We start from the raw sequence: 26,969 nt of genomic DNA on the forward strand, positions 1-26,969 counted from the left end.
TCCCCCTGCCAAAATTCCCAACCCCCCCAAAAAACCAAAACCCCAAACCCCACACAGGACTCAGGGAAGCTCCAAAAAAGGCTTCAGGGAATTGTCTGGGATGGTGAGGCAGGAAAAGCTCTGGAATCGCAGACTCCGAGGTTTCAGGTTTATTCAGACATTTTTTATTTACACAAACGCCCTCCCGCCCTTCCAAGGCCTCCAAGCTGGGCTCTCCCGGTTTTCCAGAGGTTTTTCCCGAGGTTTTTCCCCTCCCAGGCCCGGTGGCACACGGGGTTAACGCTGTTCATGTGCCCAAGGGGTGCCCGGGGCAGGGAAAGTGGGATTGGGCTTTGGAAAAGTGGGGGAGGGCTTGGCCCAGCAGCTGGGTGGGGATGGGAGAGCTGGGAATGCCAGAGGGGGATGGATCCATAAAATCCACCTTGGGAATGCCAGAGGGGAAAAATGGATCCATAAAACCCACCCCAGGAATGCCAGAGGGGAAAAATGGATCCATAAAATCCACCCCAGGAATGCCAGAGGGGGATGGATCCATAAAATCCACCCTGGGAATGCCAGAGGGGAAAAATGGATCCATAAAATCCACTCTGGGAATGCCAGAGAGGGATGGATCCATGAAAATCCACCCCAGGAATGCCAGAGGGGGGATGGATCCATAAAATCCACTCTGGGAATGCCAGAGGGGAAAAATGGATCCATAAAATCCACTCTGGGAATGCCAGAGAGGGATAATGGATCCATAAAAACCACCCCAGGAACGCCAGAGGGGGGATGGATCCATAAAAACCACTCTGGGAATGCCAGAGGGGAAAAATGGATCCATAAAATCCACCCTGGGAGTGCCAGAGAGGGATAATGGATCCATAAAAACCACCCTGGGAATGCCAGAGAGGGATGGATCCATGAAAATCCACCCTGGAATGGCAGAACAGGGGTTGGATCCATAAAATCCACTCTGGCAATGCCAGGAGAGGCTGAATCCATAAAAAAGCCATGCTGGGAATGCCAACACAGGGATTGGATCCATGAAAACCACTCTGGGAATGGCAGCAGAGGCCGGATCCATCCCAAGCCCGCCGGGAATGCCGGCACATCCCACACGGGAGAAACACAGGGGAGGAACACAAAATAAAGCCGGGATTTTCTCTCCATCCAAAGCTCCCGAATCCATTTTTATTGCACAACGAAAGGAGAAGATTCCCACTAAAGCAGCCCTGCGTCCCCGGCCCTCGGCCACGGCAGCTGGAATTTCCAACCAAGGAATTCCACCTTCCTGCGCTCCTTTCCCGGGAATGCCAGGCCCCGCCCACCCCCTGGGAATTCCAGGGAGAATTCCCAACTCCCTCCCGGAGTCCCCAAGGGGCGTTTCCTGCTCCCAACTCCACCCCAAACAATGCAGGAGGAAAACTGGGATCTCCAGGAATTTGGGAAAGACAACCTTGCCCAGGATCCCCCTCCTTCCCTATCCCCATTTGTTTTTTCTTTCCAACCGAATTCCAGCCCTGGAGTGAATCTCAGGAGAAGGAGGAAGGATCTTTCTTCCCTCCAACTCTCAAGAAAAGCTGAGAAAAAAAAAATCCTAATTTTTAAAAATATTCCTGTCCAGACTTCACCCAATTTAAAACTGCCACGACCTTTCCCGTTCATTCCAAGCCCCAAATCCCGACCGAAAAGGAATTTTGGCACTTTTCCCACGGGAAAAAATCAACCATTGGAAGGACTTTTTGTGCTGCTACAAAGTGGAACCTCGGAGGAGCCGAGCGTGGAAGCGAGGGCAGGTTTCTCCAGCCATTCCAAGAAATCTTAGGAAGCCGAAGGAGCGGGGAAAAAAAGAGGAGGAAAAGCTGGGATTAGGGATCAATAGCTTATCCAGGCGGGGTTTTGCAAGTCCCCAGAGTAAAACACGGAAGCTTCGCTCCTGTCCATGTAAACATTTCCAGTGGTGCAGCAGCTCCTTGGAGCTTCCCAACACTTCCTTATCCTAAAGTTTGGTGCCTTTTTTCCTTCCTCTCCGAGCGCTCTGGAATTCGTGCCGCTGCCTGAGGAGCGGGATCCTTATCCCGGAGAGCACAGGAAGGCTTTTCCCATCGCACGGATCCCACACCAGGCTCGGGGGGGAATTGGCAGAGTCCCCTCTCAGTCCCAAGGGTTTGGGTTTTCCCCGCCTGGGCTGCACAATTCCATTGGGATAACGGGCTGGGATTGGGATGGAGCCCTCAGCCCCCTCCCCGAGCCACCTCTGGCTGCTCCTCCCTGTCCCGCTCGGGGCCGGCACGGAGCCCCCGGCAGAGGCAGGGCTGGAATTCCTCCCCCCCCCCCCACTCCGCAATTCCCAAATCCGGCCGCGCTTCCCGCTCAGGTGGAGTCATCCAAGCCTTTGTTGGGATGCTCGGAGCCGGCCCTGCAGAGCCTGTCCATGATTCCCTGGAGCATGGGCTGCACGATTCCCAGGAGAGGCCGTTGGGAAGAGTCCCCGTCCCAGCAGGCTTCCATCAGCTGCCAGCACTCCTCGTCAAACACCGGGAGACGCTCCGGACGAACCCCTGGAAAACACCCAGGGATCCATAAAAAACCACCCCGGGAATGCCAGGAGAGGCTGGATCCATAAAATCCACCCCAGGAATGCCAGGAGAGGCTGGATCCATAAAAAACCACCCTGGAATGGCAGAACAGAGGTTGGATCCATAAAAAAACCACCCTGGGAATGCCAGGAGAGGCTGGATCCATAAAATCCACCCCAGGAATGCCAGGAGAAGCTGGATCCATAAAAAACCACCCTGGAATGGCAGAACAGAGGTTGGATCCATAAAAAAACCACCCTGGGAATGCCAGGAGAGGCTGGATCCATAAAATCCACCTCAGGAATGCCAGGAGAAGCTGGATCCATAAAAAACCACCCCGGGAATGGCAGGAGAGGCTGGATCCATAAAAACCACCCTGGAATGGCAGAACAGAGGTTGGATCCATAAAAAACCACCCCAGGAATGCCAGGAGAGGCTGGATGTGCACAAATCTACACTGGACAAGAGCTGATCGAGTGAAAAAGGGAAGATTTGGATGGGATTTTGGGAATAAATGGATCAAAAACTCCTGGAGCAGCAGGAGCAGGACAGGGATTGTCCCCTCGCACTGGGGAGGAACTGGGATTGGATTCCTGGGTCCAGTTCTGGCTCCTCAGATCAGGGACCACATTCTGGGCCTGGAGCGTGTCCAGGGAAGGGAACGGAGCTGGGAAAGGGCCTGGAGAGTCCTGAGGGAACTGGGAAAGGGCTGGAGAAATCCTGAGGGAGCTGGGAAGGATCTGGAGAGTTCCTGAGGGAGCTGGGAAAGGGCCTGGAGAAATCCTGAGGGAGCTGGGAAAGGGCCTGGAGAAATCCTGAGGGAGCTGGGAAGGGGCTGGAGAAATCCTGAGGGAGCTGGGAAGGGGCTGGAGAAATCCTGAGGGAGCTGGGAAGGGGCTGGAGAAATCCTGAGGGAGCTGGGGAAGGGCCTGGAGAAATCCTGAGGGAGCTGGGAAGGGGCTGGAGAGTCCTGAGGGAGCTGGGAAAGGGCCTGGAGAGGTCCTGAGGGAGCTGGGAAAGGGCCTGGAGAGGTCCTGAGGGAGCTGGGAAGGGGCTGGAGAGTCCTGAGGGAGCTGGGAAAGGGCCTGGAGAGGTCCTGAGGGAGCTGGGAAAGGGCCTGGAGAGGTCCTGAGGGAGCTGGGAAAGGGCCTGGAGAGGTCCTGAGGGATTTGGGGGGGCTCAGCCTGGAGCAAAGGAGGCTCAGGAGGGGCCTTGTCATTCCACAGCTCCCTGGCAGGAGGGGGCAGCCGGGGGGGATTTGGGATCTTATCGAAGGGAACAGGGACAGGAGGAGAGGGAACGGCCTCAGGCTGGGCCAGGGGAGGCTCAGGTTGGAATTTCAGCAGGAATTTCCTCATGGAAAGGGCGCTCAGGCCTTGGCAGGGGCTGCCCAGGGAGGTTTGGAGGTGTCCAAGGAGTTCCTGGACGTGGCACTCAGCACTCAGGGCTGGGATCAGGCCCAGCTTGGACTTGATGATCCCAGAAACATTTTCCAACCTCAGGGATTCTGGGATTTTTCCCTTTCACCTCTCCAGCAGCAGAATAAAAGGGGATTTTCCCAGCACCTGAGGCGTTCCCAGAGCCCAGCCCAGCCCAGGTACCTCTCCTGACGTTGTTCCACAGGTGATCTTTGCTCGCACACCTCTCGAAGGCCTCGGGTAACTTCACGTGGCCCGAGCACAGGTACCAGAACAGGATCCCAAAGGCATAAACATCCACAGAATTGTCGTATTTCCCTGGGAGGAAAAAAAAAAAACCCACATGGGATCAGCAGGGAAAATCCCCGGGAGCTGGGCAGGCTGAGAAGTGATTCCAGTGTCCTGTTTGTCCCAAATTTAACCCTGAATTCCACAGCAGGGAGGCAAAACTTGTGTGCAATAACAGGGCAGGAGTTGGGATCAAGGTCAGGCTTTTCCAATTCCCAGGATTTATAAATTTAAGCTGTCCCAGGAATTCCCAAACCGGAGCTCGGGTGTATTCCAGAGTTAAACACCAACCCCTGGGAGGTTCAGCTCTGTCAGAGACAAACATCAGCCTCCCATCCCAGAAATGTGGGATTTTCCCTAAATTCACACCAATCCAGCTGCTCCATTGGATCCCAACCTTATCCAAGCAGGGACAGCTCTGACAGACCAGAAGGATTCTGGAAAAATGGGATTGGAACTTCCCAGTGGTTCTAAAACTCAGGAAAAAGCCTCGGAGCAGCTGCCAGAATTCCCAATGAACCCAAACTCGCTCCACAAGGCACGGACAGCCTGGGAATTCCTCACAGGGAATCCTTCCTGGAATATTTCCCTATGAAAACCAAGGATCTCCAGCTTCCCCCTAACTGATCATTTACATTACTAATTGCAAGGGTGTTAATTACCTCAGCAGAGCTGACCAACCCCATCGCTCTCTGCCAAGAGCCAGGCTTAAAACACAGGAAAAGCCCCCAGCAGGCACCAAAAGCAGGGAATTCCCCAGGGTTAAAAGGGCCTCACGAGCAACTGAGAGCTGAATTCCAAGGAATTGCCCACAGAATTCCAGGATTCAGGGGGGTCCTACCTGTGAAGAGCTCGGGAGCCATGTGGATGGGGGTGCCCACAATGCTGCCAGACATCATCGCCTCGGGTTTGCAGAACCCCAAATCCGTGATTTTGGCCCGATTCTTTTTGTCCAGCTGAGGAAAAAGGCAGAGGCAGGCAGGTGAGCAGCACGTTTCTCCCAGAAAACATCGAGTTTTGGGATCAGTTTACACCATGAGGGCTGAGCACCTGCTTTGAACTCATTTTCTCGGGTTTCCTGGCTGCTCTGGGGCATTTCCCTGGAGGCACCTGGGGTGTGGCTGGGATTTAAGGGCAGCAGGAACTGGAAATCCTCCTCCTGGCTGAGGCTGGCTGCACTCCACAGGAGTCATTCCCTGCTCCCCTTGCCCCAGGCTTCCAGCCAGGAAAGGAGGCAGGGAAACCTCCTTAAAACATCCCGTGTGGGGAAAGCTATTCCTTCACTTGGAGCTTGGGGTTTTTCTGCACTGAAAAGGCTCTGGGATGAGGAAGAGGCAGGGATTTTCCTTACCAGGACGTTTTTGAGTTTGATATCCCTGTGCACCAGCCCCTGGCTGTGCAGGTAGCGGATCCCTTCCACCACATCCAAGGCAATCTGCAACCGTGGCTCCAATTCCAGCCCAGCCTGAGGGGGAAAAAAACCACAGATTTCACACCTTCAAGTTAACTTTGGCCTCCTCTTCTTTATCAAAACACTGAAAATTGAGCAATTCCAGCTTCGTTTTACTGATTAATTTTAAGGTTTTTTATATTAGAGAATTTGAGGGATTTTTTTTGTTTTAAATTAGAGCAGCACAAGTTTGGGTTGGAAGGGAGATTTAAAGCTCATCTTGTCCCATGGGCAGGGACACTTCCCACCGAACCAGGTCGCTCCAAGCTCTGTCCAGGGATAAAACAAACACAAAATATGAATTTAATAACAGAATTTGGCACCTTCAGCCCCGTGTAGAGGTCCCTGTGCAGCCTTTCCATGATCAGCAGCACAGCAATGCTGGAGCCTCCTCCGTAGCCGTAATCGATCACGGACCCGTGCAGGTGCACGAGCCTCTCGTGGGACTGCAGGGACCTGCAGAAGGTTCAGAACAGAAAATTTGGGGTCATTTTTGGCCCCTGTCCCCCACCCCAGGCCAAGGAAGAAGCCCCAGAGCTGCAGCTTCAGCACAACAGCAAAAATTCCCAGCACAACAAAAATGCCGAGCGCAGCTCAGGGCACAACAACCTCAGCTGTCTGAGCCAATTAAACTCAAAACCAACAACAACAAAAAGCCCTTTTAAAGGTTAGAGCTCCCAAAAAAAGCCCCACTCTTCTCTCAGCTGCCTGTGCCTGCAGCTGGTCACTGCTGCTCTCGGCACTGCAGAGCCATCCTGGGCGTTTTTGGGGATTCAGACGGGAGCAGGAGAGGGAAAGGAGGGAGGATTCCCCACCAGGAACCAGGGGAGGAGAACTGCTGAGTATCAGAGGCTGTAAATTGTGCTTCATTCTGAATTTGGGCAGCAGAGCATCAGACTGAGGCGGGAAGGAGCAGCTCTGCCTGTCACAGCCCAGGCGTCCTGCCCGGCTTAAGGACGGCTGAGCATTCCAGGAGCTCAAATCCCGGATTCCAGAGCAGAACTGCAGCAAACCAGGGCCTGGACGTGGCACTCAGAGCTCTGGGCTGGGTGACAAGGAGGGGCATGAGCCACAGGCTGAGGGCTTTTCCAGCCTGGATGATCCTGGGAAAGGCCAAGGAGCTGCCTGTGGGATGGGGGGAGCACTCAGGATCCACACCTCATGTAGTGAAACTCCAGCGCCAGGTCGTTCCAGTGCTTCTCATCCGGAGGGACGACGGATTTGAGGGCGCAGGGGAAGTGTCCCCCCCAGCTGTCACACAGGTACACCACCCCGTACTGGCCTCGGCCCAGCTCCCTGCCCAGCTTGGGCTTCCCTGCAAGGCACAAATCCCTGGAATCAGCCCCCAAATCCACGTTTTTTCCCTGCTGCACATTCCCAGGGAGCATCCAAGTCAGAGGTGCCACTTGGAGCCTGGAATCTGGAGTGAAAAATCCAAGCAGGCTCCCACTGCTGCCTGGAGAGGAGGGAGAGGGCAGGAAAACATTCCCAGTGGGACCCTCACCGTGCAGCAGCACATCCTGCAGGGATCTGCTCTCCAGGGAGAGCCGGGCCAGCCGAGGAGCGTGGTCCTTCCTCACCTTCAGCCACAGGTCCTCTGTCCTCTCCAGCCGGCCAGAGTGGCCGTCCTCCAGCTGCAAGGGACACCACACACTCACCGGGAATATTCACGGATGCTTTATACATTTAACACACACAGCTCGACTTTGGGGAGGTTCTGGGGGCCTTGGCAAGTCTGGTTTAAAAATAAAACCCCGTATTAACGTTCCCATCAGCTCTCCCTGGAGAGCAGCTGCACCGAAGAGCACAAACTGCTGCTTGAGCTGTCCCTGCAACCAAAATCGCTCTTTGCCAGCCCGAGTGCAGAGCTGCCGGGCAGCTCCTGCCGGGCACTGCCCCCTGACCTGGCGCAGGGAGGCCGCGAAGGCCTCGTGGGAGCTGTTGAGGCGCGTGCGGAACTGGCTGCAGATGCTCTTGGCCAGTTTGGAGGCGCTGAGGCTCTCGATGGCGTCCTGGGCCACCTTCCTCTTCCAGTCGCTGGTGATGGCCGGGGGGCTGACCCACGTGATCCGCTGGATTATCTGGGAAAAGGGAAAGCCAAGGATCCGTGGATTGACTCTGCTCGGATTCCGTGCGGGAACGGTCGCCGTGCACGGAGCTGGGCTGAAGAATCACTTTGATTCATTATTTACTAATCATTTAGTTCACTAATGATTCACTCACAGGGTGGGGAGGCCCTGGACCAGAGAATCCGTGGCCGCCCCATCCCTGGAAGTGTCCAAGAGGGAGCTTGGAGCAGCCTGGGATAGAGGGAGGTGTCCCTCGGAATGGGATGAGCTTCAAGTCCTTCCCAACCCAGCCCAGCCTGGAATTCTGGAATATTTAATTTAATTATATTGATTAAATATTTATTTTAAAGCAAACCCCTTCTTCAGTGGGGTTTTTCCTGTTCTGGAGGAGCACGGGAATGATTTGAAGCATTTAGAAACTGCAGTTTTGGGCGATTTGGGGTTGTGGGGTGGGTTTAGGACCATTCCCTCTCCTCCCCCCGGAGCAGACGAGATTTGCTCGGTTTGGTTTCCAGTTCTGGCTGTTAAAGCTTTGATCTCTCTGAAATTCCTGCTCTGAGCTGGGGATGAACTTAATTCCTTCCTTTGGGGGGATGAGGAAGGAGAACACGACGTTCCCTCAAATAATTGCTGGAGTGGGAACAAACTCCGGATTCCTCCTTCTCCCTTCCCGGGACAGGGATCCACACGGGATCCTGCAGCCTCTAATGAGGGCTGAGGCAGAGCAATTTAATTACCCACTAATTACAGCAAGTGCTGCATCCAACACCTGGAATTGCCACACCCTGATGAGGTCCAGGAAAAAGCTGCTTCCCTGGAGATTTTGGGAACACCTCTCCCTGGTTTTTAGGACACTGTTGCGCTCAATCCTCTCTGGATTTGAATCCTGGAATCCCAGAAGGGTTTGGATTGGAAGGGATTTGAAAGTTGATCCCATCCCACCAGCCCAGCTTGCTCCAAGCTCCATCCAGCCCGGCCTGGGGCACTTCCAGGGATGGAAATCCACGGGAATAAACCCACAGCTCCCGGAGCCTGAGCCCAGAGTGAATTTAGGGAGCAGCTGGGAGGATTCTTTGCTCCACAATTAACTTTTCCAAGTGTCCATACCTGTTTGATCTGCTCCCAGAGCATCCTGGTCACCGTAGAGCCGGAGTGGAAAGTGACTTCCACGTGATAAGCTGCATTGAGTATCTGGAAAGCAGGGAAAAGAGGAAAAGATGGGAATTCTGCCAGCCAGGAGCTTCGCTGGAGCCTGTGAAAACGGCAAACTTCGTGTTCTGCGGGATACTCCACGAATCACCTGGAGAACTGATTTCCTGCGTCACCTCTGGGGTGTTTCTAGGCTGTGATTTGATTGTTTTTTACAGATTTAAGGAAAATTGCACTGTTAACCCCCCCATGGCTGCATCAGCAGCCTGGATTCCCACACATTCCCGAGCTGCTTCCCTGATTTCCCTGCCTCCATCTCCCCCCCACCTTCCCAGAGCAGGACAAAGCCACCACCCGAGGAACATTCCAGAGCCACCCCAGCACCTGTTTGAGATAATTGCTCGTGATGTGCACGGAAACATCCTTGGGCTTCTCCAAACTCCTGGCGGGATGCACGGACACCTCCCAGGACTCCTCCAGGCTCTTCAGGCACCTCTCCAGAGTGCCCACGAAGCTCTCCCGCAGATAATCCACGGAGCTGATCAATTTGTTGGCCACGGCTTGGTTGAGCCTGGAAATGATCAGCTCCTGGATCTGTTTGATGCAGCATTTGATGTCCCTGGAGCTGACGGGCTCCCCGTTCTCGGGGATGATGATATCTGCACAGAAAGAAAGGAAAAGCGGCCTCTGGAGCTGTTTGGGTTGGAATAAGCACAGCTGAGGGCTGCTCGGAGGAGCCCCAGCCCAAGCTGCCCCAAATGGGCTATTTTTAGTATTTTATCCAATATTTATTAGTCTTCTTTTTTCCAATATCATTTATTCTTCTTTTTTCCAATATTTATTCTTTTCTCCAATATTTATTCTTATTCTTTTCTCCAATATTTATTCTTACTCTTTTTTCCAATATTATTTATTACTCTTTTTTCCAATATTATTTATTACTTTTTTCCAATATTTATTAGTCTTCTTTTCTCCAATATTATTTATTACTCTTTTAGCCAATATTTTTTATTCTTTTAGCCAATATTTATTCTTATTTTTTCCAATATTTTTTATTCTTTTTCCCAATATTTATTCTTATTCTTTTCTCCAATATTATTTATTACTCTTTTTCCCAATATTTTTTATTCCATTTCCCAATATTCTTTATTCCATTTCCCAATATTTTTTATTCCTCTTTTCCCCAATATTCTTTATTCCTCTTTTCCCCAATATTCTTTATTCCTCTTTTCCCCAATATTCTTTATTCCTCTTTTCCCAATATTTATTCTTTTTCCCAATTTTTATTGCTTTTCCCAATATTTTCCATTCCTTTTCCCAATATTTATTATTCTTTTTCCCAATATTTATTCCTTTTCCCAATATTTTTTATTCCTTAATATTTATTCCTTTTCCCAATATTTTTTATTCTTTTTCCCAATATTTATTCCTTTTCCCAATATTTATTCCTTTTCCCAATATTTATTCCTTTTCCCAATATTTTTTATTCCTTAATATTTATTCCTTTTCCCAATATTTATTCCTTTTCCCAATATTTTTTATTCCTTAATATTTATTCCTTTTCCCAATATTTATTCCTTTTCCCAATATTTATTCCTTTTCCCAATATTTTTTATTCCTTTTCCCAATATTTTTTATTCCTTTTCCCAATATTTTTTATTCCTTAATATTTATTCCTTTTCCCAATATTTTTTATTCTTTTTCCCAATATTTATTCCTTTTCCCAATATTTTTTATTCTTTTTCCCAATATTTATTCCTTTTCCCAATATTTTTTATTCCTTAATATTTATTCCTTTTCCCAATATTTTTTATTCCTTAATATTTATTCCTTTTCCCAATATTTTTTATTCTTTTTCCCAATATTTATTCCTTTTCCCAATATTTTTTATTCCTTAATATTTATTCCTTTTCCCAATATTATTTATTCTTCTTCCATCCAACATTTATCATCACTCTTCCATCCCAGACCCCAATCATTTCACCCACGAGCCTCCCCATCCCCAACCTCTCCCCTCATCCCTCACCCACCCCACCCTCAACAGAACACCACCAACCCCAAACCCTTCACACCCCAACCCTGTTCCTCCTCCTCCCACCCCTCTCCACGCGGGAATCACCTCGGAATTCCATGCTGGCAGCATCCTCCAGCAGCTCCTCCTTCATGCTGCCCAGGGTCTCCACGATCATGTCCTTCATCTCCTCCTGCTTGCGGTTGGCGATGCCCATGAGCGACTCGAAGAGCTCGTTCTCCTTGCGCCGCGTGTACTGCAGCCGCTTGGGCGTGATCTGCAGGTCGCGCTGCATGTCGAACGCCTGGTTGATGAAGATGTTCAGGCAGCGGCAGTGAACCTCGTTCAGCCTCGTGGCCGCCTCCACCAGGTGTTTCTGCAGCACCTGCCTGCAAAAAGAGCTCAGCAGCCGCAGTTTTTCCGGCTGCTCCGCCAGCACGGAGCCGGCGGCGCCGCACGAGCTGCAGGGGCTCAGGTATTCCAGGTGCAGCAGCTGGAAGTAAAGGGAGGATTTGTCCTTGTCGGGTTTTTTGGGAGAGATCAGCTCGCTGCCGAGCTCGGGCACTCGGAAGAAGAAGATGGGGAGGGAGAATTTTTCCTTGATTTCCCGCAGCTCTGTCTCATCCGACGGGGACAGCTGGGGCTCGCTGATGGCGAAGGTGACCACGGGCAGCACCTGGTTCACAAACTCGGCCAGGGTGGCTTCAGCTGACTGGAACCCCCGGCACGGAGCCACCACGATGTCCACTTCCTGCGGCAGGGAAAACCAAAAGGAGAAGGTTTGGAGAGGTTTTTTTCCCGTGGAAAAACGCCCTGGGATTCATTCCCAAACCAAAAAAAACCAGAGCTCTACAAAGCAGATCTGGGGTCTCACCTGCAAGGCTGATCCCTGACTCCAAATTCCTTGTTTTGCTTTGGAATTTTAGGCCAGTTTAGGATAAAGCTCAGAACAAGTGTCCCAGGAAAGAGCCAACATGGAAAAGGTGGAATTTTTTACCATGGGAAAACGCCCTGGGATTCATTCCCAAAGCGAAAAAAATAGAATTCTTCACAGCAGATCTGGGGTCTCACCTGCAAGGCTGATCCCTAACTCCAATTCCTGATTCTGGGCCAAATTCTTTGGAGTTTTGTCCTGAGTTTTATCCTAAACTGGGCTAAGTGTCCCAGGAAAGAGCCAGCACGGAAAAGCTGGAATTCTTTAGGTTATCCCTGCTCCATTTTGCACCAAGCCTCCCTTGACACCTCCAAGAGCTGCCACTTCCTGAGGCAGGAAAGAATAAAAACCAGAAGGTTTGGAGAGGTTTTTCCATGGAAAAACACCCTGGGATTCATTCCCAAAGCGAAAAACTGGAATTCTTCACAGCAGATCTGGAGTCTCACCTGCAAGGCTGATCCCTGACTCCAAATCCCTGATTTTGTACCAAAACTTGGTGCAAAAATTTGGAATTTGAGCCCAGTTTAGCACAAAACTCAGGACAAGTGTCCCAGGAAAGAGCCAGCACGGCAAAGCTGGAATTCCTGAGGTTATCCCTGCTCCATTTCTCAGCAGCCCTCCCTCGATGCTTCCCAGAGCTGCAGCTTTCCCAGTTTTCCACGTCTTTCCCAACAGCAGGAAGCACCACCCGACTCCTGAGGCACCAAGGGAAAGGCAGCACAGCAACCAATTCCCAGGAATTTGCAGCCAGCGGGAAGGGACAGCTGCGATTCCCTCCAAATCCGAGGAAAAAGCTGCAAGGTGGATTTTATTCCGTTGTTTTCTCACTGCTCCGGCCTCACTCCGCTGCTGGACGGGGCCACTTTGGGATCTGCTTCCTCCCCTCCCAGGGAAGGAGCCTCTGGATGTGCAGGAACAGTGAGAATTCCACGTGTCCCTCCTGAAAGAAGGGATGTGAAAGGTTTTTGGGAATTTCAGAGCCGTCTCTGGCTCCTGAGAGAGGTGATCATTGAGGATTCTTCCTCAATCGTTTTTCCTGACCGTGTCTTCCATCCCAGGAGCTCCGAGGAAGCTCCTCCCATCCCAGAATTCTCTGGAGCTGATTCCAAACCTTGCCTGGGATGCACAGAAGGGGATGTGCAGGGCTGCAAAATCCACCGGGACCCAAAATTCCATTTCAAACCTCCAAAATTCCATGTCAGACCCCTCAAAATTCCATGTCAGACCCCTCAAAATTCCATGTCAGACCCCTCAAAATTCCATGTGAAACCTCCAAATCCCATGCCAGGCCCCCAAAATTCCATGTCAACTCCTCAAAATCCTATGTCAAACCTCCAAATTTGTGTCAAACCCCCAAACTTCTGTGTCAACCCCTCAAATTTCTGTGTCTAACCCCTCAAATTTCTGTGTCTAACCCCCCAAAATTTGTGTCAACCCCTCAAAATTTCTGTGTCAACCCCTCAAAATTTCTGTGTCAACCCCTCAAAATTTCTGTGTCAACCCCTCAAAATTTCTGTGTCTAACCCCTCAAAATTTCTGTGTCTAACCCCTCAAAATTTCTGTGTCTAACCCCTCAAATTTCTGTGTCTAACCCCTCAAAATTTCTGTGTCTAACCCCTCAAAATTTCTGTGTCTAACCCCTCAAAATTTCTGTGTCAACCCCTCAAAATTTCTGTGTCTAACCCCTCAAATTTCTGTGTCTAACCCCTCAAAATTTCTGTGTCTAACCCCTCAAAATTTCTGTGTCTAACCCCTCAAAATTTCTGTGTCTAACCCCTCAAAATTTCTGTGTCAACCCCTCAAAATTTCTGTGTCTAACCCCTCAAATTTCTGTGTCTAACCCCTCAAAATTTCTGTGTCTAACCCCTCAAATTTCTGTGTCTAACCCCTCAAAATTTCTGTGTCTAACCCCTCAAATTTCTGTGTCTAACCCCTCAAAATTTCTGTGTCTAACCCCTCAAATTTCTGCGTCTAACCCCTCAAATTTCTGCGTCTAACCCCTCAAATTTCTGCGTCTAACCCCTCAAATTTCTGTGTCAAACCCCTCAAATTTCTGTGTCAAACCCCCAAATTTCTGTGTCTAACCTCCAAATTTCTGTGTCTAACCCCCAAAATCCCGCCTCAAACCCCCAAAATCCCCGTGTCAAGGCCCATGAGTCACCAGAACCAAAGGAGGAAGCCAGAGCTGTCTCCAGGAAATGGAAAAAACCCAACACCCACAACCCCCAAGCCCTGCTCCTGCTGCTCCCGAAAAACCTTTCCCGAGGAGAATTCCAAGGATATTTCTCACCCACCACCTTTTTTTTTTTGGGTGGGGGAGTTGTTTTCCAGCTCACAAATGTCCTACAGGAGTTGAAGCAGCTCTTAAGGATCAAGAGAATATGGGGAATACCTGTGAGTCACAGGATTCCCGGGATTTTTGAGCTGGTTCCCACAAGGTCACCCTGCTGTAAACACCCCGGGGCTCTCCTGACAGAGCTCTGGGCATGGAATTGTTCTCCAGGTGCTCCATCCCTGTTTTCCTTCACTAAAATATCCAAACTTCCCATACAGAAAGAGGGATCGTGGAAAATCCTGAGGTGGAAGAACCCCCCAGGATCACAGAACAATCCCAAAATCCCACCCTGCACATCCCTGGGAGTGTTGTCCAACCATTCCTGAAGCTCTGGAAGGTTTGGAACAGTGACCATTCCATGGGGAGCCTTTTCCAGGGCCTGACCCCCCCCCTCTGGGGGAACTTTTCCCTGATATCCACCCTCAGTTTCCTTGGGATCCTGTCAGAGGTCACGGGGAGTTTGAAGAGGAAACCACACAGATGTTCTGTGTTCTCATCCGTGGATTCCAACCTGCAGTTCCTGGAGGATCCCAGCACCCCAAAGAGGAAGGAAAATCAGGGACTGAGCAGATCCTGACCCACATTAATTCCATGAATTCAGTGGGATTCCAGCCTGCAGTTCCTGGAGGATCCCAGCACCCCAGAACCCCAAAAAGGAAGGAAAATCAGGGATCAAGCAGATCCCAGAACCCCAAACAAGGATGAGAATCAGGGATTGAGCAGATCCTGACCCACATTAATTCCATGAATTCAGTGGGATCCAGCCTGCAATTCCTGGAGGATCCCGGCACCCCAAACAAGGATGAGAATCAGGGATTGAGCAGATCCCACCCCACAGTAACTCCAAGAATTCAGCAGGATCCAGCCTGCAGTTCCTGGAGGATCCCAGCACCCCAGAACAAACGAAAATCAGGGATTGAGCAAATCCTGACCCACATTAATTCCATGAATTCAGTGGGATTCCAACCCACAGATCCTGGAGGATCTCAGCAGCCCAGAACCCCAAAGAGGAAGGAAAATCAGGGATTGAGCAGCTCCCGCCCCACAGTAACTCCGTGAACTCATGGGGATCCCTCAGGGCCCGCCGGAGGGTGCCCGGTTATTGAACCCCCAGAGAATTCCTCTTTCCAAAGCAGTTTAAAGCATTCCTTGGCTCCATCCCAAGGAGCCGTGTCCCATTTTCCCAGGCTCGGGGCACTTTAATCACTGTTTGCTCAGCGAGCTGAGGTGCTGCAAACCCAAATCTGGGCCCTTTTCACCCAAATCCCTCCTCAGACGACGCCTGCAGGCCCAGCTCCGTCTTTTCCTGCTCCAATTCCGTATTTTGCCTTCCAAGAACAGCCTGTGACTCACCCCAGTCTGACAGCTCCTGTTTTTATTCCATTCGGGAGCTCATTCCGTGCCTCCCTACTCAGCTGAGCCACTTTTAGACCCCCACATTCCACTTGAAGCTCTTTTTGTTTGGTTTTACACCACTTCCCCCACCCAGTTTTGCTGAAATCCCACCCATTTCTTCTGTTTCCATGGGGATCTGAGGGGGGAAAAGTTGAGTCACCAAGAGAATCCCACAGCTGCACCTCTGGCATTCTCCAAAATCCCACATCAAACCCCCAAAATCCCGCCTCAAACCCCCAAAACTCTGTGTAAAATCCCCAAAATCCCGCCTCAAACCCCCAAAATTCTGTGTAAAACCCCCAAAATCCTGCGTCTAACCCCCAAAATCCTGTGTAAAATCCCCAAAACCCTGCATCAAACCTCCAAAATCCTGCCTCAAACCCCCAAAATCCCGCCTCAAACCCCCAAAATTCCATGTAAAATCCCCAAAATCCTGCCTCAAACCCCCAAAATTCCATGTAAAATCCCCAAAATCCCGCCTCAAACCGCCAAAATTCCATGTAAAGTCCCCAAAACCCTGCCTTAAACCTCCAAAATCCTGTGTCTAACCCCAAAATCCTGTGTCTAACCCCACTGGATCAGGGAATTTCATTTTTCCCAAAGAAACCCTGAGGTGCCCACACTCCCCACGTTCTTTTCCTGACCGTGAACTCTTCCCCTGGAAAAAATCCATCACAGTTTTGCTCCAGAAATTAGGGAAAAGCAGGATTTCCCTCGGAGCTGTTCTGCAGCCCCAAAATCTTGGAGAGGATCCAAAAAAAACCCCAAAAAACCTCCATTTCTGGAGCCAAATTCCTCTGGTTCCAGAAGCTCAGTCCGGGCCTAGCAGAGCTTTGCTTAAACTTAGGCTGAGCAGAAGGGTGGGATAATCCAGGGCTTGGAACAACAGCCCAAACTCCTGGAGTTCCACAGGAATTCCACAGGAGTTCATCCGCACCTGTAAAATTCATCATCCTCTCCTGTTAGCCATAAAAAAAATCCCAAATCTCTCCTTCCTTCAGCCCTTGAATTCCCATCGGGAATCCTTGGGAATCCGTGATTCGCTCTCCCTCTCCTCTGGAAGAGCTTCTGATTCCAGCAGCCCTTTTGAATTCCATCTGAGGAGTTGTTTTCATCTAAACGTCCCCAAACTATCTGAGGGAGCACAGAGGGATCTTTGTGGCTCCCAGGAGAGCCGAGGGAGGGCTGCAGAGAGCCTGAGCTGGCCCGGGGCAAGAAAAACAAAGAAATCTCCAACTAAAAATCCCCTTTTCTGCCTGGCAAAGCAGGATCTGGGAAGAAGATGCAGGCCAGGCGTTTCTTGGCCGAAATTTGGGGGAAAAAGGGGATGTCCCACACATAAATAGGGAATTTCTGTCCTTTCAGAGGGCGCTGGGAGCCAGCAAGGCACTAAAATTGCCCCGATCTTGTTAGGACAGGCTTAAATTTAGGTTTATCAAATGTATTTCCAGCTGGGCCTTCACTTCTTGCTCAATTCCAGTATCCAGAACAGAACTCCCTGGATGTTTCCTTGCTCAGGTGTGGAGCTCCTGCTCGTACTCAGGCGAGAACAGAGCCTCTCTCTGCACTTAATTTCTGTTTAGGAATTAATTAACTGGGAGCTGCCTCCCACCTTCCTGCTCCGGACAGGCTCAGGACTGAGTTTAGCTCCTGTTTTCTTTTAAAAAGTCCTAAATCCAGCTTTGAAAAAAACCTAAACCATCGCTTCCCATGAGTTAAAACTGAGTTTAGCTCCTGTTTTCTTTTAAAAGACCTAAACCCAGCTTTGAAAAGACCTAAAGTGTCACTTCCTGTGATTTCAAACATTCCTGTGCTTGAGAATCGGCTTTGGCAGGGCCAGAAAGGGACCAGGGCAGTGCCACCCCAAACTCCCCACGGACCAGGGCAGGGACAGTGGCAGTGCCACCCCAAACTCCCCACGGACCATGGCAGGGACAGTGGCAGTGCCACCCCAACAGACCAGGGCAGGGACAGTGGCAGTGCCACCCCAAACTCTGCACGGACCAGGGCAGGGACAGTGGCAGTGCCACCCCAACAGACCAGGGCAGGGACAGTGGCAGTGCCACCCCAAACTCTGCACGGACCAGGGCAGGGACAGTGGCAGTGCCACCCCAAACTCCCCACAGACCAGGGCAGGGACAATGGCAGTGCCACCCCAACAGACCAGGGCAGGGACAGTGGCAGTGCCACCCCAACCTTCCCACGGACCAGGGCAGGGACAGTGGCAGTGCCACCCCAACCTCCCCACGGACCAGGGCAGGGACAGTGGCAGTGCCACCCCAACCTTCCCACGGACCAGGGCAGGGACAGTGGCAGTGCCACCCCAACCTTCCCACGGACCAGGGCAGGGACAGTGGCAGTGCCACCCCAAACTCCCCATGGACCAGGGCAGGGACAGTGGCAGTGCCACCCCAACCTCCCCACGGACCAGGGCAGGGACAGTGGCAGTGCCACCCTTACCTTGAGCAGCGCGCAGGGCAGCATCACCTCCAGCTCGGCCGCCCTCTGCGCGGGATCCTCGGCGTCCGCAGCCACCTGCAGGTCCTCCTCGGGGATGGTGTCCCAGTGCCCGCTGTGCGCCGCCAGCGCCTGCACCAGCTCGTACTGCCCGGGCAGCGCCAGGCTGAGCCGCGTCTGCGCCCCGTGCGTGAAGCGGACGCGCCGCCGCCCGCAGCGCTCCTCGCTGCCGCCCTGGGCGCCGGGCAGCAGGCGCTGGCCCAGCAGGGCGTTCAGCAGGCCGCCCTTGGCGTTGCAGTTCTGGCCCAGGATCAGCAGGCACGGCTGCCAGCTCACCGAGCGCTGCAGCTGCTCCTCCTCGTGCCGCGGGAACGAGACGGGGCCTGCGGGGGGGACGGGGCGTTAGGGCGGCGTGGGAGAGGGGGCACAGCGGGACCGGTGCCCCGCAGCCCCGGCACGAGCCCCGGGAGGGAGGGAATGTGCTGCTGGATGCTGAAGTGCCCGCTGTGCCAGCGCGGGGGTGCACGGCGGGGCCATGGCCGGAGAGCCCTCAAAAGAATTCAGCATTGTCACGGGATCCCGGAATGAAGCAGGATGGAAAAGAGCTTTGAGATCATCGAGTCCAACCTAGGAATCACGGAATCCCAGAATCCCAAAATCACGGAATCCCAGAATCCCAAAATCACGGAAACCCAGAATCCCAGAGTGAACCAGATTGGAAAAGACCTTTGAGATCATCGAGTCCAGCCCATGAATCACGAAAACATGGAATCCCAGAATCCCAAAATCCTGGAATCCCAGAATCCCAAAATCCTGGAATCAACCATGGAATCCCAGAATCCCAAAATCACGGAATCCCAGAATCCCACAATCACAGAATCAACCATGGAATCCCAGAATCCCAAAATCACGGAATCATGGAATCAATCACAGAATCCCAGAACTGCAAAAATCCCAAAATCCTGGAATGAACCAGGTTGGAAAAGACCTTTGAGATCATCGAGTCCAGCCCATGAATCACGAAAACATGGAATCCCAGAATCCCAAAATCCTGGAATCCCAGAATCCCACAATAACAGAATCAACCATGGAATCCCAGAATCCCAAAATCATGGAATCAATCACAAAATCCCAGAATTGCAAAAATCCCAAAATCCTGGAATGAACCAGGTTGGAAAAGACCTTTGAGATCATCAAGTCCAACCTAGGAATCACGAAAACATGGAATCCCAGAATCCCAAAATCCCGGAATCAATCACGGCATCCCAGAATCCCCAAATCCTGGAATCATGGAATCCCAGAATCCCACAATCACAGAATCACGGAATCTCAAAATCCCACAATCCCACAATCACGGAATCCCACAATCAATCACGGCATCCCAGAATCCCAAAATCAATCCCGGAATGAACCAGGTTGGAAAAGACCTCCGAGATCATCACGCCCAACCCAGCCAACGGGCTGGGACGGTTCCCTGGTGTTCCAGGAGGCCCAACGGGTTTAGGGCCCCTTCCCAAAGGATTTAAGGCCCCTTCCCCAAAGGATTTAAGGCTCCTTCCCCAAAGGATTTAAGGCCCCTTCCCCAAAGGATTTAAGGCTCCTTCCCCAAAGGATTTAAGGCCCCTTCCCCAAAGGATTTAAGGCTCCTTCCCCAAAGGATTTAAGGCCGCTCCCCAAAGGATTTAAGGCCGCTCCCCAAAGGATTTAAGGCTGCTCCCCAAAGGATTTAAGGCCGCTCCCCAATGGATTTAAGGCCGCTCCCCAACGGGGTTCAGGCTCGGCTGTACAGAAAGTTCCTGCCCCACGTCAGAAATATTCAGCCAAGCACGGATCAGCGACAGTTCCACCCCCACTCCCAAACACCCGGCACTTCCCAAGGGTCCCGCTGCACCAAAATCCAGGACCGTGGCTATGAAAAAGCAGGAAACCCTCCAGGGATGGGGGGGGGGGGAAAGGGAAAATGGCAAAATTCCTTCTGCACAGCAGCAGAGAAGAGCGAGGCTGCTGAGAGGAGCTGCAGGAGGAGCAGCAGCAATTCCCTGGGACGAACAGGATCCTCTGGGAAGAGGCAGCATTCCAGCAGCCAGGGAAGGGATGAGCCCCGGGGAAGGCACTCTGCCGACAGCCAGAAGGTTCTGGAGCAGCCTCAAACCCAACCAACTTCCCTCCCTGGCAGCTCCAACAATAAATAAACACCTTCCCTGAGCTGGCACAGTTTGCCAGGGACTGGTTTTGAGAGGAGGAAAGGAAATTACTCAACAGCTGCCGCTTTTTGCAGAGCTCCCTGTAATCACCCTCCTTACTCACCTTCCCTCTCTGCAGCATCGCCGACGAGGAATTCCAGGGGCAGTGGCATGGAACAACTCCCTGCACTCAGCCGGCTGCGGTAATTCAGGCTCAGGAGTGAGTTTAGCTCCTGATTTCTTTTTTAAAAAGTCCTAAATCCAGCTTTGAAAAGAGCTAAACCCAGCTTTGAAAAGACCTAAACCCAGCTTTGAAATTCAGCTTTGAAAAGAGCTAAACCCAGCGTTACCTCGTGCCCAGCAGCAGAACAACTCTGACAGCACCAAAAGCATGGACACCAACAAATTCCTAATCTGCTTCAGGAACACGAAATTCCAGGGGCACACAGCCCAGGAATGAAGAGAGAAACGGGAAATGGAGCCTCCAGTCCCTAAAAATTCCCATTTTGAGAGCTACAAAGCACCAGGATGGCCCCGATACCGGCAGGAAAAGCAGGGGTTTTACGGGGAACGTGCTGCTCCACCAGGGCTGTTAAAATTCCTTCCATGAGTCACTTTCTGGCAGCCCAAAGGGCCGCAGCCCCAGGAAAACAGGATCCTCCCCTCCACCAGGATCCTCCTCACACTCCAAACCCAGTTAAAGCGATCCTACCACACCTCCTGCTCCTCGGCCTGACAGTTTAATCACTCCGGTTTAATTAAACGCAGCCAAATTTGGAGCAGCGCTTTGGGTAGTCTTAGACCAGCCTAAAGCTTAACACCCTGCCTAAGGTTTGCCTTCCCCTCAAACAGGATTTTGGAGGAGTTTTTCCACTCTGAAACGAAGGAAAAACCCTCTTTGCGGCTCAGCAAAGCCCTGTCCTGCACCTCTGGCCCACACGAGCGCAGATCTGCGCCCCGAATTCCCCCTAAATCTGGGAATGGTGAAGGGAGGAATCGCTGCTTGAAGTGTGATTTTTGGAACACATCGAGCGACCCAAGGGGCTGGAAGGATCTGGAAAAATCCCACAAGCAGCACATCCCAGCCCTCGTCTGCGGGAAGAGGGATGGCTTTGATCTGGGGACGTCCATCGGATCCTCCCCTGGGATTCAGACTCCCAAGCATGAAAAAAGCGATTCAGGGAGGGCTGTGCAGGCAGAGCCTCTTCTCTGCCGAGGTTTTTGAAGGGAAAAGAGGCAGCAGAGATTCCTCTCCTCATTCCAGGCAATTTGTGGATCCTTAATCCCAGGGGGGAAAAAAAAAAAAATCGCAGAGCTACAGCAGCTTCATTGAAATGATTGAGGAATTGTTTATATGGATGTGTAAATGGAATCCTGGGATGGTTTGGGACACATTCCCCTATCCCAGCATGCTCCAGGCTGGCTTTGGACACTTCCAGGGATGAGGCAGCCACGGATTCTCTGGGAATTCCATCCCAGCCCTTCCCCAGCCTCACAGGCAGGAATTCCTTCCTATATCCCATCTAAACCTTCCCCTCCTTCAGCCCGAGTCCATTCCCTTTATCCACGTGAAAATTCCCCTTCCAGCCTTCTTGGAGCTCCTTTGGATACTGCAAAACTGCTCCAAGGTCCTCCCAAATCCATCTTTTCTCCAGGATCTGGGGTTAAAATCCTTTTAATCCAAGGTTAAAGATTAAAGATTCAAACACCTTTCCTAAAGTGCTCCCAAATCCATCTTTTCTCCAGGATCCGGGGTTAAAATCCTTTTAATCCAAGGTTAAAGATTAAAGGTTCAAACACCTTTCCTAAGGTGCTCCCAAATCCACCTTTTCTCCAGGACCCGGAGTTAAAATTCCTTTTAATCCAAGGTTAAAGATTCAAACCCCTTTCCTGCATTCCCACACCCCACGATCAGCACGGACACGGATCCGGGCAGGGAAAGACCTGGCACAAAGCGGGATCAGAACTTCCCAAAGGGAGTGTTGTCCAACCATTCCTGAAGCTCTGGAAGGTTTGGAACAGTGACCATTCCATGGGGAGCCTTTTCCAGGGCCTGACCCCCCCCCTCTGGGGGAACTTTTCCCTGATATCCACCCTCAGTTTCCTTGGGATCCTGTCAGAGGTCACGGGGAGTTTGAAGAGGAAACCACACAGATGTTCTGTGTTCTCATCCGTGGATTCCAACCTGCAGTTCCTGGAGGATCCCAGCACCCCAAAGAGGAAGGAAAATCAGGGACTGAGCAGATCCTGACCCACATTAATTCCATGAATTCAGTGGGATTCCAGCCTGCAGTTCCTGGAGGATCCCAGCACCCCAAACAAGGATGAGAATCAGGGATCGAGCAGATCCCGCCCCACAGTAACTCCAAGAATTCCCAAAGGGATGGAGCTACATTCCCATGCCCACAGGAGCCGTGCCAGGGCTCGGAGCCCGTGCTCCATCCCGGATCCGTGTGCTGGGATCGGCCATGTGACGAACACTTCAAACCCCAGCGCCGCGTGCATCCCGTGAATTCCCCAGGATGAAAGGAGGCCTGTCCAGGGAACAAGGGCGGCTCTCACCGGGACTCCTCTCCAAATCCGCTCAAACGCTTGGAGAACAACCTCAGCTTGGATTTGTGGAATCTATGGAAGTTCTATTTGTGGAATCTATGGAAGTTCTAAGCGCTGCCTGATCCCTGTTCCAGCACTTTGATGGCCCCACACGTTGTTATCCCATTTTCCACAGTGCCCAAGGACAGCCAGACCCTGTTATCCCAAATATTGAGGGTTCCCCAAGGATTCCTTTCATCTCCCTGAGGAGTTATTCCACAAATCCCACCCCAGCCAAGCTCTCCGCTGCTCTCAAATCCAACTTTTGACTCCCAAAAGGAGCTGTGGTCTTTAGGGGATCCCGGTGCTGCCAGCTCGGCAGGAGAGGTTGGATTTATGGAATCTATGGAAGTTCTAAGCGCTGCCTGATCCCTGTTCCAGCACTTTGATGGTCTCACACGTTGTTATCCCATTTTCCACGGTGCCCAAGGACAGCCAGACCCTGTTATCCCAAATATTGAGGGTTTTCCAAGCACTGCTGCCATTTCTGAGCTGCTGCCGTGACTTCCAGCAGGCTTTGACCACCTCAGCACATTTGTACAGCCTGAGGTGGCCAAAGCCGGCCTGGAGCAAGCTGGGACAGCGGAATGTGTGGGGCTGGATGGGATTTAAGGTCCTTTCCAACCCAAACCAGTCTGGAATTCGAAACAAACCCGATTTAGTTCCGCATCTGCACAGAGGTGTTAACTCCAGCAGAAAACAAATCCAAAGAATTCCAACTTCAGCCGCTCCAAAGGCTGCGGAACCAAATTCCATCCTCCGAAGCTCCTTGGGAAGTGCCGCCTTTCATCTCCCTGAGGAGTTATTCCACAAATCCCACCCCAACCAAGCTCTCCACTGCTCTCAAATCCAACTTTTGACCCCCAAAAGGAGCCCTGATCTTTAGGGGATCACAGTGATGCCAGCAGAGCAGTCACACCTGAACAGGACAGAGCCCTCAGTCAGCAGAGATCAGCAGGAAAACGCCGCCAAACCCTCTGGATAACTCCCTAAAAAATACATTTATTTAGGGAAGCTGAGCTCAGGGCTTTCCCCTATGACACAACATTAAGGGAAGCCCCAGTTGCTGCCCAAAACTCCGGGGGATTTTCTCAAAAATTCCTCAAACAAAGCAAAAGAAACCTGCAAACCCCTCAGGCTTCCAGGGCAGAGCATTCAAACTGTTACAGAGCACCGGGAACAACCCCAATTAGCTGAAAATCAATTGATTTTTGGATTTTTCCTTAGTGCCTTGACCTATTTTATACTGCGAGCTCTTCATTCCAGCTTGGTTTTTACAGCTCCCCAAGAACCCAAAAACCTCGAGGATTGTCACAACCCTCGAGGAAAACATTCCCAAAAGGCAATTCCTGCCTGGGAAGAGCTGGAGCACAGACAGGATTCTGCTGACTCCCTCGGAAGGGCAGACAGAGCAAACAAGACTTTCCCTTCCCTCATAAACAGTAGCTGCAAGGCAGTGACTGCCCTGGGATTCCGCTGAGTTCTGCTACCAGGAGTAACCTCAGAGTAACCATCTTTGAGTGATGGATGGAGAGTCTGTCACCCTCCGAGCAGGGAAAGAGAGAAATAAAAGGATTTATTTGCTGCCTGAAGTGCCAGCCCTGGCTCTGCTGAGGGGTCAGGGCTGCTACTCAGCAGATACTCAGCAGATACTCAGCCCTGTTTGTGGCCAGAGCAGCCCAGGCTGCGTTGGGAAGCTGATCCAAAGGGAATTTGGATCAGCTCTGCAGGTGCCTCACAGGCAAACCCTTCCCGTCTGTTTGGTTTCCAAGACATCCACGTTTGCTCCCAGGGTTTATTTGCCCATTCCAAGCCCCGGGTGTTGTGCCCTGTCCACTCCACTCCGCATTTCCCTTTGTGTTGCACAAAACTCACCCTGCAGAAGTCCTTGGACAAAATTCCTCTCCCTTTGGTACCGCCTAGAGGGTGGATTCTGAGAAAAAGTCAAGGAAAACCGTGCTCCTTAAACCTTCTGACACCTAAAGATCTCCCCAGGGGAAGAAGGACACCTTCCACTATCCCAATTTGATCCAAGCCCCGTCCAGCCTGGCCTTGGGCACTTCCAGGGATCCAGGGGCAGCCACAGCTTCTCTGGGAATTCCATCCCAGGGCCTCACCACCCTCACAGGGAAGGATTTGTTCCCAAAATCCCATCTAGCCCTGCCCTCCGGCACTCCATCCCTTGGAAACCTTCCCTCTCTTTCTCATCAGCTCCTTCAGGTCACCCCAAATCCTTCTCTTCTCCAGGCGGAACAACCCCAAACTCCAACATCACAGGTTCACCTGTCCTGGCTCTGCCCCTTCCCAAAATCTCACTCCCCACCCAGCCCAGTGAGAGGGAGAAGCAGCCACTTCCCAAAATCCTGCTGGTGTTCCCAACACCTTCCCAGCTACAACTCCACAGCACCACAAGGGGAAAATTAACCCCAAGTCAGCCAGAAACACCCAGTGGTTTTTTTTAACACACAGACAGAAAAACTCAACACTTCAAACACAGAACCACAACTTGGGAGCACGAGACAAGCGGGGAGAAGAATCCTGGTCAAGTAGCCAAGAGATGACTCAGGAGGCGCTCGGGAATGAATGGAGATGATCTTTATGGGTGCTTCACGTCACACCAAACTCCTCTCACAAGACAGTCTTATGGGAAGACCAAGTCCTGCACGTGGCAGGAGAGGTCCCACCCGCAGCTCTTGTTTGTCAACAGCAGCAGATGACCAGAGAGCCGCTGAATGAAGCCACTCTTGGCCCGCAACTCCAGGACAAGCAGGCCCCAGGGAACGCCAGCCCCTCATCCCACCCGCTCCAGGTGCTGCCTCTTCCCAGCCGCCCCTCCCTGCGGGGCTGCAGGTGGGGGTCAGGGAGAGGGTCCCCATCATCAAACCAAGGGATATCCTGAGCTGGAAGGGACCCACAGGGACCACGGATGCAGCTCCAGGCCCTGCCCAGACACCCCAAAATCCCACCCTGGGCATCCCTGGCAGCGCTGTCCAAGCGCTCCTGGAGCTCTGGCAGCCTCGGGGCCGTGCCCATTCCCTGGGGAGCCTGGGCAGTGCCCAGCACCCTCTGGGGGAAGAACATTTTCCTCATATCCTTGCTAAATCTCCCCTAAATCACCCCCTGCCCTCCACGCTTCACCCCAAGAAGCCTCTCACACCCTCAAGGCACCCCCAGCTCTGGAACCCCCATTGGAGACGCCGCGTCCGCCCCCACGCTGGACACTTCGCTGCGCACCGCAACCCCCACAAGCACCCCCAGAGACCTCCGCTCACCCCCACAGACCCCTCACCCTCACCCCTCCCACCCCGGCGAGGCCTCCCCGGCCCCGCCCGCTGCGCTCCCCGCCCGCCCCCGCCCCTTTCTCACCGCCGTCCCCGGGACCCCCATCCCCATCGGAGCGGGGGCCGTCGCCGGCGGACGCCGAGGCGAAGGGGTGTCCCTGGGAGTGTTTGACGTCGCGGAAGAACCTCTTGGTCTCTCGCAGGTTGTGCTGCAGCCGCGCCAGGTGCCGGTTGTAGTGGCCGAAGGAGCGGCAGAGCTCCCGCACGGCCCCGGCGGCACCCCGCCATGACGGGGCCCCCTCGCCCTCCATGTCCTCCGAGTCCTCCCCGCTATCCCCTCCCCACCGCGGGCCGCACTCGGGCCCTGCCAGGGCTGCCGCCGATTCCGGGAGGAACCTCCCCGAGGTTTTTCCTCGCCTCCCGACCCCCCCCACCCCCCCGCCCCTCCCGCCTCCCCGACCCCCGCGGCCGCCGCCTTCTCCCGAGGGGAAGCGCCTCCACCAGCCGCGCTGCGTGTGCCCGGAACCTTTATCGGCGCGCCGCAGGGCAAAGGGGGAGGAGGCCGGGCGCACCCTGCGCGCGAGGCGCGCCGGGAGATGTAGTTTATTTATATCTAAATGTAGTTCATTATCACGCGCGGCGCGCCCGGGGATGCCGGGAGTTGAAGTCTGGCGCGCCGCAATGCCTCATAGGAACTGTAGTCTCTCGAAGCCCGGCCGCCGACCTCTCTCCGCGGCCTCTGCGCACCCCCGCGAGGGGCGAGAAAAAACAGACAAAAAAAAGAGAACGACCATAAAATGACGCGTTTAAAAAGGGGAAGCAACAGGGGAAGCTGAAACGTCGCCT

The 26,969-nt window shown here is 52.5% G+C and overlaps 1 protein-coding gene across 4 annotated transcripts; it reads right to left on the reverse strand.

Moving 5' to 3' along the window:
• Positions 1–134: 134 nt before the first annotated feature.
• On the reverse strand, positions 135–26,532 carry DSTYK (dual serine/threonine and tyrosine protein kinase). Of its 4 annotated transcripts, none has more exons than XR_007208136.1 (14): positions 26,209–26,532; positions 18,071–18,450; positions 11,055–11,697; positions 9,320–9,594; positions 8,894–8,977; positions 7,622–7,798; positions 7,222–7,351; positions 6,876–7,032; positions 6,041–6,173; positions 5,619–5,732; positions 5,109–5,223; positions 4,163–4,297; positions 587–2,543; positions 135–421 (listed from the first exon to the last, which is right to left on the reverse strand). XR_007208136.1 is itself a non-coding variant. In XM_048327964.1 (13 exons), the coding sequence occupies exons 1-13, from the start codon at positions 26,432–26,434 to the stop codon at positions 2,356–2,358; spliced, it is 2,757 nt and encodes a 918-aa protein (XP_048183921.1). In that variant the 5' UTR covers positions 26,435–26,532; the 3' UTR covers positions 135–2,355. The 4 variants fall into 4 exon arrangements, 2 of the variants coding, with proteins under 2 accessions (XP_048183921.1, XP_048183922.1); XR_007208135.1 differs by having other exon boundaries at positions 464–2,543; XM_048327964.1 differs by having other exon boundaries at positions 135–2,543.
• Positions 26,533–26,969: the final 437 nt, after the last annotated feature.

Source organism: Corvus hawaiiensis, chromosome 24 (genome assembly GCF_020740725.1).
Source record: "Corvus hawaiiensis isolate bCorHaw1 chromosome 24, bCorHaw1.pri.cur, whole genome shotgun sequence".
Lineage (NCBI taxonomy): Eukaryota > Metazoa > Chordata > Aves > Passeriformes > Corvidae > Corvus > Corvus hawaiiensis.